Genomic DNA, 13,978 nt, shown 5'->3' on the forward strand with positions numbered 1-13,978 from the left:
TGTGAAAAATAGTGTTTATTTTAGACATTCAATTTAGGGATGCCTAGGGGTATTTAAGGGTTGTTGTCAGACACTCAGAAGTCCCAGAAGTCCCGTTTTTCACATCCCCTATATGGAATTCAGAGTCAGATGCAGGAGCATAAATAGAAAGGGACTGAACAGTCTATAATCGCTGAGTTATGTTTGAGCAAGTGGTACTCCTTGGCTAAACATCAAACGGGAAGTATCATATGGGGCAGACAAGCCTAAAATAATATTTTATCTGATTCTCCCCCCAGTGCTAGACGGGAAAATATGTGAAAGATAATATGAGTAAATTTCAAATCTCAGTTGGAGATTCTCTTCAAAGCAGGGCAAAAAATTGTCTACCTTTCTACAAATACACACACACACACATTTCTGAATGGCATTGCTTTAAGAGACTGATTTTAAGAAAGGTGAATAAATGCATAGGGACGCCGAAGGCCTTCTGTTCTGGCAGATAGTTCAGTCCTCCCCAGTAACTGCCATTCTCACAGGACTTGGGAGATGACAGTATTTGCCCAAATATTACCTCACTGGACTTCTACAGTCACCTCACTGGGCACTCAGGAAGAGAACTGCTGCCTCCACTTTACAGGGGAGGAAAACGAGGCACCAAGCACTCTAGTTACTAGCCGACGGCCAAGTGAGCATTCCAACCAATACGATTCCCATCCCACGCAGTGTCCCATGAAAAAGTCTGGTCTGAAAGCCAGCGAGTAGACCCGTCAGGACTTTGACGGCAGCCGGTACCCACACACGGATTCGGAGTGGAGTCCAACCATCACAACTGTGAGAACTCCAGCCCTGCGGCGTTCAAATGCCCCACCACAAGCTGAGAGGCGCTCTGTGAAACACTGCTCTCAGAAAGCAGAAATAAAAAAAATGCGAGGAATGCAGATCCCACATACAACGTGAACGCTGCATGTTCTCTAAATAAAATGTCAACATAATGATTTAGAAGGATTTCAGATATGAGAAACCAACCCTCTTCTCTCCCCTGTCCCCAGAACTCCTGGAAAAGCAGAATTTATCACTGCTCTCTCATGGTTAACTCTGACAGGGCACCACCAGGCTGTAACTCACGGAGTTAATGGCCACCCCTGTGCGCCCTGACACGGCGACCCATACATCTCCAGTGGCAGGGTTTTAAATTATAACACTGCTACCAGAAAAGGGGATGCAAATCAGATGTCTGAATGCTCTGCTGTTTAAAAACTGGATTTGTTTTTAGAGTAGGAAGAGGCTGACAGTTACTCTGTGTTTACTTTTAGTGTCTCAATAGCACTTTAGCATCCTAGGCCAGCGCCAAGCTGCTGACTAAACCTAGAATCTGCTGAGCAGTCTAGTTAGGTTTTCAATGGCAGACACATATTTTACTGAAATTCGTGCTGCTAAAGGTTTCTGAAGGCTGACCCGATGGGCCCTTCTATTTCACACATTAGCTTCGTCCAGACGTCAATTTTATCATCTTTTTCCTTCTCCTCCCCCTTGGGTAGCACAACAAGTTGGTGCAGGTCGTGGAGAAGGGGCAAACACTCATCTAGGGCAGGTCAGACAGAGGAAGAACTTGATTCTAATTTCCTGGTTATATTCTGGGACACCTCATGTTGGAGACATCAGTCCCCACTACAGTATCTCCCCGTGGATGCATAACAAGAGCAAAGGACAAGGGAGCAGATCCTGAGATTGTACATACATTAAAAACTGTGAGTGGAAAAGAGAAGAAATGTGAGGTGAGAGCAGAGTCCATGAACTGGGAAATGGACACTCTGTGGTTTACAGGAAAGTTCGCTAACGTCTCAGGTTCCTTCCGCGCAGGGCCCAGCAATCAGACCTGCAGTGCAGGGAGGCTCCACAGCGGCCAAGCGTTCTTGGGCCCTATGGCTCCGTTATGGACAGAGAGCATAATAACTGAAGTCACTGCAGTTATTAATACTGTATAACAAACCCCCCCCCCCACACACACACACGGGTGAGGGGGACCATGGCAAGCCGGAGAAATCAAGGGGGTGTCCTCATTGTCTGGTCATACCCGGGGAAAATCCTGTCCCCTTTGCTTGTGAAGGCCCTGGCCAAACTCAGTCAGGTGGCGGAGGAGCCTCGGCCTGAAGGATACTGCAAAGTTATCATGGCTGAGAAGCCTGTTTTGAGGAGAGAACGCTATGTCCTCACTTCCATCCTGAGGCCCAGTTTACAACTCAGTCTCCGTTCCTCCTTCAAGTTCATAAAACTGAATCCATACTACATCCTGTTTTACAGTGCAGGGATATTTATTTTCCTAACAGGAACATATAGAAATGAAACATAATCCCCTCCAGGCAGAAAACAGTAAGAAAAATCTAATCTCACATCCTTTCAAATGGACACTCAGCAATCACCAAGTGGTATTACCAAAAGGGGAAAATGAATACTCTGGATTAGCAGAAAGTCCCCAGGATGGCCCCAAAGCCTGTCCATCAATGCATGTTCCTTTCAACAATTATTTGTGTAATGCAAGCATGAGGCAGGCTGTAAAGACTTATGCTCAAGTGCCAGCTACTAGCGAGCTGAGTGAATGTCAGTGGTCAATCACCAAATATTTACTCTTTGTCCACTGTGTTATTACTTGGCATTGTCCAAGGCACTGGAGATATAAAGATAATTCAGACACAAACCTTGGCCCTAATGGTGCTTACAATGTAGAGAAGGAGGCAGACAAGTAAACCAGCACACCATGACAGGCACAGAAGAAACAGAGGTGGCCACAACTGACTGCCTAGGGGTGAGGTCAAAGAAGACATGCCTTTTGCTCATTATCTTACAAGAGCAATGTGTCTGCCACATTGCCAGGAGACAGGACATTGCAAACAAGAGATCAGTATGGACATATGCAAATGAGGTGCAATGCTGTTGATAAAGTCAAGTCTTAACTAATGACTGAGGATGGGGAAACCTGCATGGGGAGTAACACAATCCAGGAGACTCATATAACCTCACCTCCCAAGCAGTAATGATGATGATATCTCAGCCCTGAAAGGTAGAACTAGATAAACCAACTGCCTTATGTATGTTTGGCAGGATGTGTGTGTGCAGAACTCTCCAATCAGCTTCTCTAAAATTCCTCTACAATGTAGACCCGAGGATGGGCCCAATTAGCAAGCTAGGTTTAGTTATTAAGGCCACCAGGAAGGTGTGTTAAATGTGGCCTGAAGGTGACTGCCACGTTTGCCAGATGGGAGGGGAAAGGTTGTGACAGGAGAGGAGGTTGGAAAGGTAAATTGGGACCAGATCATGAAGCCCTCTGAGTACCACAGTGTAACAAGACTTTCTTCTGTAGAACAGAGGGGCAAATGAGACTATTAAGCAAGAAAAACTAGCATCTCTGGGTCTCAATTTCCATATCTATAAAGCTGAGATGAATGGACTCGATTTTCCAAAGTTCTGTCCTGCACATAAATGAATGCTTATGTTCTTCTTGTCTCCTATAAGCTGCTAATTCTGTCTCCAATTTATTCTTCAGAATTTTTTGCCTCATAATTTTCCTGCTCACCTTTCTTCAGTCCACATCATTAATCAAAACATAAGTGAAAACACATTTTCTAATGTCTGGCACACAAGAAATGCAGGAATGCAGATCAATTCAAGAACTTCATTCATATTTTATGGTCACTGACTTGCATCAGGCTGATTTTCTATATTTAAACTCGCTCAGTCCCTTATTGCAGGATTGGTATGGCCTCCGAAATGTCATTTTAAAGGAAGAGAGAGACATGCGTTGGAACAGAAAAAAGCAAAATGACGTACCAAGAGGTTCTCTGGCTTGATGTCTCTGTGCACGATGCTCAGGCCATGGAGATACCTGAGGGCGCTGGCCAGGTTGTACACCATGGCACTGCCATCTCTCTCAGTGTACTTGGTCGAAGAGGTAATCGCATCAAAGAGATCTCCACCCTACAGGACACAACACATATCAAAACATCAACAGTGGCAATCCCATGAAGAAAACAAAGAAGGTTCATCGGCCTGGAGCAGATTAAAAAAAATGACACAGGTTGCCATTAAAATTGATAATTATCAAGTTTTAAGGCAGCAAAACACTTTTCCTTCAAGAACACAATAAGTCTTTGAATGGGGCACCAATGAAAGCTCTTGAAATCTCTCCATCCTCTTACTTTGACCAACTCCATCACCAGAAAGAGCTCAGTAGCTGTTTCCATCTCCTCCACCAGCATGATGATGTTTGGGTGTTTCACTCGGCGCAGGATTGAGACTTCATTCTCGATCAGGTGTTCCTGCCAAACAAAGGGTTGCGAGAGGTGGATCAGAAACCACGGAACCCCCTGTGCTATCCTGGAGAACAACATCGTCTGCAGATCTGATACTGAAGGAAGCATTTCCCTTGGTACAGAGACACACCAAACCCTTGCCTAGTTGGTTTCCATAGGGACAGGACAAGTCAGTGTGACATCTCACTGTCACCAACAAAAAGAAACAGGCCTCCTTCCAAACAGCCCTGAAAAGGGCTCAGTGGGGCTGCCCTGGCACCCAAATCCTACCACCTTCTTGTCTCTTCATTACTTCAAACACCTTGAGGTCAAGATGCTACGAAAGCTTGGGCACACGGCACTGTGCTTTGTAATTCAGTGGGAACCACTGTTTCATTTCGGTCTACTCTAAAACAAAGACGATGTAAGGGAATTTGGCATGCTTACGGCATGCAACGTAGGCATTAAAATTTTTTGTTGTTTTTAAACCATTACTATATGAATTTGAATTTTATGTTGAAATTCATGAAAAAGAAACTTTCTTCCTCTATGACTGGGTATGAAACTTCACCAGAGGAGGTTCCTTATCATGGCACATTTCAGAAATCGGGAATCATACAGTACCAAGGGGACCGCTATGCTCATTTTAACTCTGATCACTTCTCCTCTGAAAATACCACCTAATTATCAGTCCTGGTGAATCGTACAGTTGGGACCCACAGTGTAGCAAAACGCATATTCACAGAATTAAGAAATTATTCTCTATACACCAACCATGAATCGTGAACAACTATTGCTTTATTTTATCATGAGACGTGAAAACCTCTCAATAATGTCACATTGTTGATCCCAATTAACGGTAATAATGAAATATTCTGAATTTAGAGTACAGTCTATAAAATGAACCAATTGCCCTCTAACACATTTTAGGTATTCAAATACAGCTTTATATAAAATTTACCTTACAAGAGACATCATTCATTACCGAAGTACACACATATGTACATATCCATACAAACACACACACACACACACACACACACACACACACACACACTCCCTCTTACTGTCCCTTTGATATCATGAATTTCCGAACTAGATTTCATGTTCCACTGCAGCAGGAAGATAATTGCATTGCCTCTAGTTCAGGATCCCGCTTATGGTTCCTCTCTTAACTTTGTGCATCCCTGCGTAGATGTATTTTTACTCTACGCCATCTCAAACGCTTTTTGACAACAGTTGGAAATATAAATGATAACAAATGAATACATAACATCCTGAGAAAATCTGTTGCAAGCTCCTGTGCATGCTGGGCCATGTTATTTGAGCATTGCATGCCCTGTACTTGTCCAAGCGGTCACTCAGTAAATATCGGCAAAAGACAGTGCAAATGCTAAGCAGAGGCGAAGGAAAGAAAACAACCAACTCTGACTAGGAACCTAGTCACCACTTGTCAGTTGCTGTGCAAGGTGCTTGCATCACGTTCTAACACTTGAGCCTTCGAACAGTCCTTTGAGGGGGATCTATCCCGAGGTGTGGGACATGGAAGCCCACCTTTCTTGTACGACACAACATCACCGTTCAAACGGGAATGCTTCCGTAACAGTCAAGGTGGAATTTTTCATAATGCAAATGATAGCTGCAAAGCTGAAATTATTTAATTCCTTGAAAACACAGGAAGGAGAGGTCGCCTCACCCTGAGTAGGGCACCAAGGCAGAACCTCTTAATGAGGGCTGGAAAGTCTTTGCCTTGCTTAGGACTGAGAGGAAAGGCCGTGCTCAGACCCTAACACATCCCGCCTGGGAGGCTGGGGGCAGGGCCTCCTGCCTGTTTCCAGTACAGAGTAGCAGACAGTGGGCACCTCAACCCTCCCGAGGAAGCAGCTGTACAGCCAACCCTTTGTGGCCACAAAGACTCTGCAAACACTGCACATGTGTTCGCTTATTTCGAAGCCTCTGCATCATCGGTAGCCAGCATATCCTTAACCGCACGGAAGAACAGAATTAGATGTACTTTTGTGAACATGTAAAAGCAAGCAAATGAATTTACTTCACTCTATGTGAAGCCAACAGTCATTACTACCACTGCAGTAAAAGAGGCATTTTATTTTAAAGCTAAATGGATCTATCACTTCCGTTCTCCTCCCTCCTCACGTCCCCCCAAGTTGGATTTACTTCTCTCTGTTCAGAGGCTCCGTTTGTGATGCTAACTTAGAGTGATGTGGGTAAAATAACCCCCAAGAATTCTCTCACATTGGAGTTAAAAGATCTCTACATCACCTAAGGAGGCTACCCCTCCCCCCACTTATCTTTTTCAATAATGGCACAACAGAAAGTCTTCTGGGATGTAGTGTAGAGCTTCCCCCAGACCACCGGCAGTGTTACTTTTCAAATATTGAGTTCTCCACCACTGTTTCCTATCTCAGCTTACGGTATCCTGCTCGACAAAGGCTGATATTCCAGGCACACAGCAAATGTTTTTGTTGGGATGTGGGAGCTGCTGTTAGCCTTTGTTTCCCAACCTCTGACAACGCCAGTGTAATTGTCTACAAAGAAAACAATCGCTTTTTAAACTAATCATCACTGGAAGCAAAACAAAAGCAGTGCATAAAAAAACTTTACAAATGTTATCGTCTTATGCAACCCGCAAGTAATCTTTGTTTCTAATATGTAAAACTAATCTCTAGATTACATTTTCCAGGAAAACATTTCTAAATACAATACGAACATCACTTTTGTGTTGAAATGCACTGAACTTACATTATTCGATCATCTACCATTATTTATGTTAAGTGATTCACGACTCTGAGTCCAAATAATTTACATATGAATCATTTCATGGCAGTAGTCCATGGTTCTATGTGAGCGTAAATGACAAAGAAAACTGCTGACTTGGCAAAGGATACCGCCTTGTCTTTGGCTATGATGGTTCTTAATGTACAAAAGAGAGAGGTGGGGAAAGGGAGGAGGGGGGAGGGGAGGTGAAATTGAAGGGAGGGCGAAGAGGAAGGAAGGAAGAAGGGAGGGAGAGGAGTGGATTAGGGAATAAACAACTTTCCCCAAACCAAACTAATCATCTTGTCTCCACCTTCCCCAGTCCCACAAAACAGCCTTTGCTCCTGTGTGCTCTCACTGAGTGAACCTGGCTGCCCAAAGCAGATGGGAACTTCCCCTACCCTCCTTCCCTCATCCTCTAGGACAGACAATCCATCACCTGCCAGGTCTACCTTCTCCATAGCCTCTGAATCCATCCATTCACTTCTATCCCAATTGCCCATCTCCCATCTAGCCCTCTAGGCATTTGCACAGGTAACTTCTCTGTCTGGAACTTTCTTTCCCCACTTCTTGGTGAACTACTATTTATTCTTCAGAACCAGATTAGATCTCACCTCCTCTAAATAGCCTCCCCTGCTCAACCACCGCTGGGTTAAGTACTCATCTTATTTGCTCTCATGCCCTCTGAGCGAGTTCCAACCACAGCTCTCACCCTGCTGCCCTGCAGGCTTTTGTTTACCTTGTTCTCCAACAAGGAGCATACTGAGTCCTGAAGTGCTACAGTGAATGAGTAAACACTTCATGCATTGCTCTTGGCCAATTCCTGCTGCACAGCTGGTATCTCCATTGCTCAGTGAGTATTGCAGAGGATAATACAGCGAGAAAGACAAAATGTTTAAATCACTCTATGTGATTTCTGTGGTAGAGATGCGTAGATTGAATAATGGCCACCCAAAGATACCAAGTCCCTGGAACTTGTAAATATTACCTTATTTGGAAAACGGGTCTTTGCAGATGGGATTAAAGATTCTGCAAGGAAGAGGTAACTCTGTATTCTCTGGGTGCCATCACAACTGTCCTTATGAGATAAAGAGGGAGATTTCACAAACAGAAGAGGAAAAATAAATACACAGAAGAGAAAGTGAAGTGAAGATGGAGGCAGAGATTGGAGTGATGTGGACAGAAGTCAAAAGATCACCATCAGCCACCAGAAGCAGTTTAATGAGAAGCAAGGAACAGGTTCTCCCCTAGGGCCTCCAGAAGGAGTGGGGATTTCAGACTTGCAGCCTCCAGAACTGGAGAGAATAAATTTCTGTTGTGGTAAGCCACCAAGTTTGTGGTAATTTATTCCAACAGCCTCAGGAAACTACTCCAACATACATAAGGATATATGACCTGTCTGGGCCCGTAACACATAGATAATGAATGCAAAACTGGGAAGAGAAGGGAGGACCACTTCTAAACACCGGAAGAGAACGCTCAGAGCTTCGAACACTGTGCAAATTCAATAAATACTTATTTAGGGTGAATATTATTTAGAATATTAGATATGGAAGAACTCTTAAATTTACAAACACCAGTCCGCAACAGGCTCCATAAATCTGCCCCCAAGGCAGATCCTGCAATAGTCTACTTAGAGGAAGCCAACAAGCTTTCTGGCCTGTGGGCCTTTGCTCAGGCTGTGCTGGCCACCCGGAAGGCTTTTCTTTCATTGCTGCCTGCTGAAATCCTACCTATTGCTGCAGGTCCAGCTCAAGTGCTTCTCGCTCTATAGTGTCTTCACTGGTGACCTACTTCTCTCTCATATGCTTTTCCGGAACTCCCATAACACTCTGCAGAACTGGTACTAATTTATATGTTAAAATACCCTGTTCTGAACACAGTATCTTGCGCACATATCCAATTTTAGGTAAACGAATCAATGTATCTAACAATGCTCATGTATATTACAGAAAAGCAAACAAAAGACCAGAGAGGTTAAGAATTGTTCCCCCCCCCCCCCCCCGGGGTTCTTACTCCATGAACAAATACATTGAATGTGGAGCGGGAGAAGGGCAGGTTGTTGGCTAAGGTACAGGCTAAGTAACCAACTAGCCCAAAATTCCAATCCCTGCTCTGCCTCTGTGTGACTTGTGGAAAACTATTTAATCTGAATCTCTGATTCTTTACCTGTAAAACTGGTACTTGTATTTTGCAAATCTTTAAAAGTAATGTAAAAAGTTCCTATATGTCCAAGCCTGGATAGATAATACATTTTAATAAATGGCAGACATTATTTTCAGTATCATTAATTTTCTGTGTACAATGCACAAAGCAGATGTGACCTACAATACCCTAAAATAGTGACTGAATGACTCCTCCTAAATTTTGTTTTAAAAAACAAATTCCCTATACCAGTTTTCTAAAAATAAAAGATAATGGGAAAAATCAACTTATTTGGAACGAATCAAGTTTTGAAATTATAATTTTATATAGTCAATGTGGAAATACTTGTTCAAATGAACCAAATATAAGGATGGAAATAAGTATATGATCATGACTTATAAACACAGAATAACATTTAAATAACAAAGAAAAATAAGATCCAATGTTTGAAGTGAACTACTCCTTTGCCTCAGCATTTAGTGTACTAGACTGAATTGTTTTGCATAGAAAGATCTTTTTTTTTCAACTAGTGAAACAGCTGCTTAAATTTTAATCAGGTAAACAATATCCCTACCACAGCAATTTTTTTTTCTTTTCTGAAAAAATAAAATTGTTAAGAACTTGGCTCCCAAAATTATGACACACTCTACTTAAATCACACAATACCAGATAACAAGAGCAACACTTACACATGGAAAAAGGACTTTGCAATTGCAAAATTTAACACTACTGTCAGAACAGTAAGTAAAAGTACATAGAATGATTTAAAGAAAATTTAGAAAACTTATTTATTCAAAGAAAAGAGGGACATTTTGCAGTTTGCTTTATTAGCTGTTACAGTCTAGTTTTTAAAAAGCACATGACAATTTTGCCTCTTGGATTTTCTGTTCTGGGGAACTGAGAAGATTTTTCTAAAACTTTACTATCATGTTTTAAGTTTTCTGTTAAAAATACACAATTTTGTTAATGTCCAGTGAAGACCAATTTAGGAGTTCCATAAATATAAAATCACTATTATCATAGGAAATCTTAATTATAAAGTTTTAATTCCTCAGGCATATTAATATTAACAGTTAACATGTGTTAAATTCTTATTACATGCTGGTAATTTTCTATATGTTTTCCCTGCCTTAATTCAATTAATCCTCACAATAATTTTATATCATAGATATTATTAATAACCACTTTTAGAGGGAGAAACAGAGGCACAGAGGAGTTAAGTAATTTTTCCAAAGTTGCATAGCAAAACGAGGCAGAGCTAGCAAGAAACTTTATATAATCTAGCTCTAGAGCAGCACTGTTTGACAGAAATAGAATTACAATCCACATATACAAACGTAAACTTTCTAACGGCCACATTAAAAAAATATAAAGAGCACGTAAAATTAGTAATATAACTTACTTAATATATCCAAAATGTCATTTCAACATGTATTCAAATACAAAAGATATTAATGAGGTATCTTACAATCTTTTCTTAGTACTCAGGCTTTAAATCTGTTGTATATTTTACACTAACAGGACATTTCAATCCAGACTAACATTTCAAGTGCTCAGCAGCCACATGTGGCTAGTAGGTCTGCGGCTGGACAATCAATTCTAGAGCCTGCTCTGTTAACCGCTATGCTAGTAGAAAGGAATCTACAAAGGTCTCTGTCGTCACTGTTACAGAATATTTATCTTTTCAAACATAGTTAAAATATCAGTACTCTCACAGCATTTCATCATTTGCTCTTTTCCCAGCTCCAGCTTGAGAGTACAACAGAAGCAAAAGGCTCATCTGGTTGAAGAGACAACTAACTCTTGATGGTGTTTCTGTATATCTTTTGTTACAAACTAGCCTTTCTAGTCTGTATAGCAAATGTCCTAGGAACATAGAGACAGGGTCTCCTTCGGGGATAGAGGTCAGATTTGTTTCCTGCCATGAGAATAAAAATAATGTTCTCCTCTGGGGCAAAAGTTGGGCAGGTATGCTGCTAGCAGCCCCCTGATAAGATTGGGGGTTTTGTAAGCTTGGGGCTCCTCCAAAGGGACACAAACCTACTGTGTGCACGGCATCCAGCTGGGCCTTTCAGATCACTTCCTGTGGGATTGGGGAGTTACAGGACAACCAATACAAACATGGACCTCATGCTAACTGCTGTGCCATGAATAATAAAGAGATTTGTGTCTGACACAGGCATCTTGTATCTTCTGCCAGAATCTATAAAGCTGGAAGGCTAACTTGCTAGTTTGAAAATAGGGTAAAGTCTCAGATTCCTCACAGCTCTTGATAAACCTTTCGTATGTTGCTAGGTTGTGAAATAGGCATTTCCCAGAGAAGAGAACTTTTGTTTTTGATAGTTAGGACCAAGATCAAATCCATTTACTGTTTTAGACTTAAGGTTTCTGAAAAATGGCAGCAGAAAACTAAAAGCTTGATAGTGTTTCCCCCATTATTATCAAAGGTCTATTCTTGTTACGGTGTTGTCAAATCCCCACTTAAATTCATTCAGCACAATAAACATCTCACCAAGGTTTTCCATTTCAAAGCAGTTATGTGTACTGTACCTTTCCACAACACTTGGCTTTGTCTATAATCTTTAGGGCAAACTCCTTTCCAGTGGACCTACGGAACAATCAGAGGAAGGCCATTTAAAGACATAACTCACAGATGCCATCATCATTCCTGATTGCCTCTACAGCACACACTCAAGGAAGAAAGCCTGGCTTGTTCTTTTACATGGAGACAATGCTGAGTGGGGTCAGGGGGAAAGATATCAAAAAAGAAAAAAAAAAATCCAAAGCCATACTGTTAATCTCCTTTTATAAATATTAATAATTATAATATTACATAGCTGACATATTCAAAGTACTTAAAATCTGTAGTATCAGACCTGGACAAGAAAATATTTTTCCCATACATAAATCCCAAACCTAGACTTAAACCAACATAACCTATAAACACAACAAATCTCGTAGAAGGCAGAATAAAATTAAGAAAAATGAATCAAAGCAACAGAAAATTTCCTATTATCAATATGTCTTTACATTAATCCATTAGTCACTAATTAGTCTGTAATTCAAAACTGGAAAGTTCCTAGACGTTCAGTATCTATAATTCAGCCAAAATTCCATCTGGTGCCATCTCATCCTTCAAATGACCGTATCTGGAACTAGAGAGATCATTTACTTGGACACAAGACTCTTGATGTTGTTTTTGAACATTCAGTCACCTTTAACATATTTTATCCAGAACATGCCAAAAAACCCCACAAATCTTTTAGTATAAGAAAACAGTTCAACAAAGAACACTGCAGTATTTTCGGAACATATTAGTTCTCTCCAACACAGCTGGTTTTGCCAGGTGGTCATAGTACACACTGATGAGGCCGACCTTGGAAAAATAACTTTTATTTAAATTGCTTCCCCATAACATAAACCAAACCCTGCCTTAGATTTCTAATGAGTCTTTAGAAGTCATATTTTAGATGCTGAATTTGTTACTTGGGCGGCAATCTGTGTACCAGAGTTAAGCAGAAGGGCTTGGAGGACAGGGACCTATTTGTGCACCAATAAAAGGAACACTAAAGCCTCAGTGTCCATGTAGCAGAATGGGAAAACTGGAGTTACCAGAACTTTCTGGAAAATTCCCCACAAAGAATAAAGACGACCACGGAGAACAGGCAGAAAAGCAGCATATAAACACAAAGACTCTAATCTGAGTCATTTCCAGTTCTAATATTGTTGACAAAAGGCCTGGAATTTGAAAGAATGGATTTCTTACCATTTGGGAATTTCGGACTTGAAACAAAATAAAGCTAGGCAAAACTGTAATTTTAATATAGGCAACAGTTTAAGACACTGATCTTAAATGGAGTCAGAGCTCATGGATCCTGAACTACTGGTATATGCAATTAAGTATTAACTAAGAGGGTTATTGGGGGGATAATTAATTAATCCAAGTAAAGCACTCAGAACGGTGCCTGGCACAGGTAAGTGCTATGGGAGATTTTTAAAAAATTAATCTTATTTTTCCCGTTTTTCTCTGGTTCATGGACAAGACCTAACATAGTGCTTGGTCCAAATACAAAGCAGGTTTATACTCTATGTATATACATACATTTTTCCTTGTCAAGTTGCTTCTGGGCATGCCAAACAGCTGGTCCCACGGGTAGACCCTTTCAGAAGGCCTTGGGTTCACTCAGATTAGAATGAACTCCAAGGGAGAAATGTATGTGTAGGTGAACAAACGATTACTCTCACTATCCACTCACCTGTCCATGCACTCTTTGACTACTGCAAAATTGCCATCGCCAATAACCTTTCCAATTTTGTACTTCTCAAGAAGAGTCGATGACTCAGAGCACCTGTTTCCATTCACGCCTGCAAAGAAGTATAAATGCAAAGCTGAAATAACACAGCAACAATCCATTTTGATTCCTACACACTTGTAAAATAATAAATTGTAATGCATTTATTTGTACATCTATGGTGAAACTAAGGAAAGTCTCTGAGCAGATTTCCTGAATAGAACCCCAGAATCACCAATTTTCTTTTGATCTTGTTGGTTGGAATCAGAAACCAACACAATCAATAAACACAACAAATCCCTGAAATATCAGTTAAAATAAGTGATTGGCTTTGGGTAAAAACAGAAGTCTAACTAAAACTTTAAACTTTTTTTGTTAACTCTTGAGAAAGAAGAAAGGGATGATGTTAGGATTTAATTTTAGAAAATTTCTCTTCACGCTTTTCTAGTCAAGAAAAGTCTAGCCAGCTAGGATGCCTTCTTAAGACTAATTCCTGGC

General features: G+C 41.0%; 1 protein-coding gene across 8 annotated transcripts in view; it reads right to left on the minus strand.

Annotated features, from left to right (window-relative positions):
- DCLK2 (doublecortin like kinase 2) overlaps window positions 1-13,978 on the minus strand; it is a 133,037-nt gene that overhangs the window by 16,645 nt on the left and 102,414 nt on the right. For all 8 annotated transcript variants that reach the window (XR_012498191.1, XR_002136642.2, XM_019722939.2 and 5 more), the window contains 4 exons: window positions 13,445-13,553; window positions 11,739-11,796; window positions 4,176-4,295; window positions 3,808-3,954 (listed from right to left, as the gene is read on the minus strand). Coding sequence is in view for 6 of the 8 variants with exons in the window: in XM_019722939.2 (XP_019578498.2) it covers window positions 3,808-3,954; window positions 4,176-4,295; window positions 11,739-11,796; window positions 13,445-13,553 (434 nt within the window). In the remaining 2 variants the exon portion in view is untranslated. The remainder of the gene's footprint in view (window positions 1-3,807; window positions 3,955-4,175; window positions 4,296-11,738; window positions 11,797-13,444; window positions 13,554-13,978) is intronic.

The sequence above is a fragment of the Rhinolophus sinicus genome, linkage group LG07, assembly GCF_036562045.2.
Source record: "Rhinolophus sinicus isolate RSC01 linkage group LG07, ASM3656204v1, whole genome shotgun sequence".
NCBI classification, from domain to species: domain Eukaryota; kingdom Metazoa; phylum Chordata; class Mammalia; order Chiroptera; family Rhinolophidae; genus Rhinolophus; species Rhinolophus sinicus.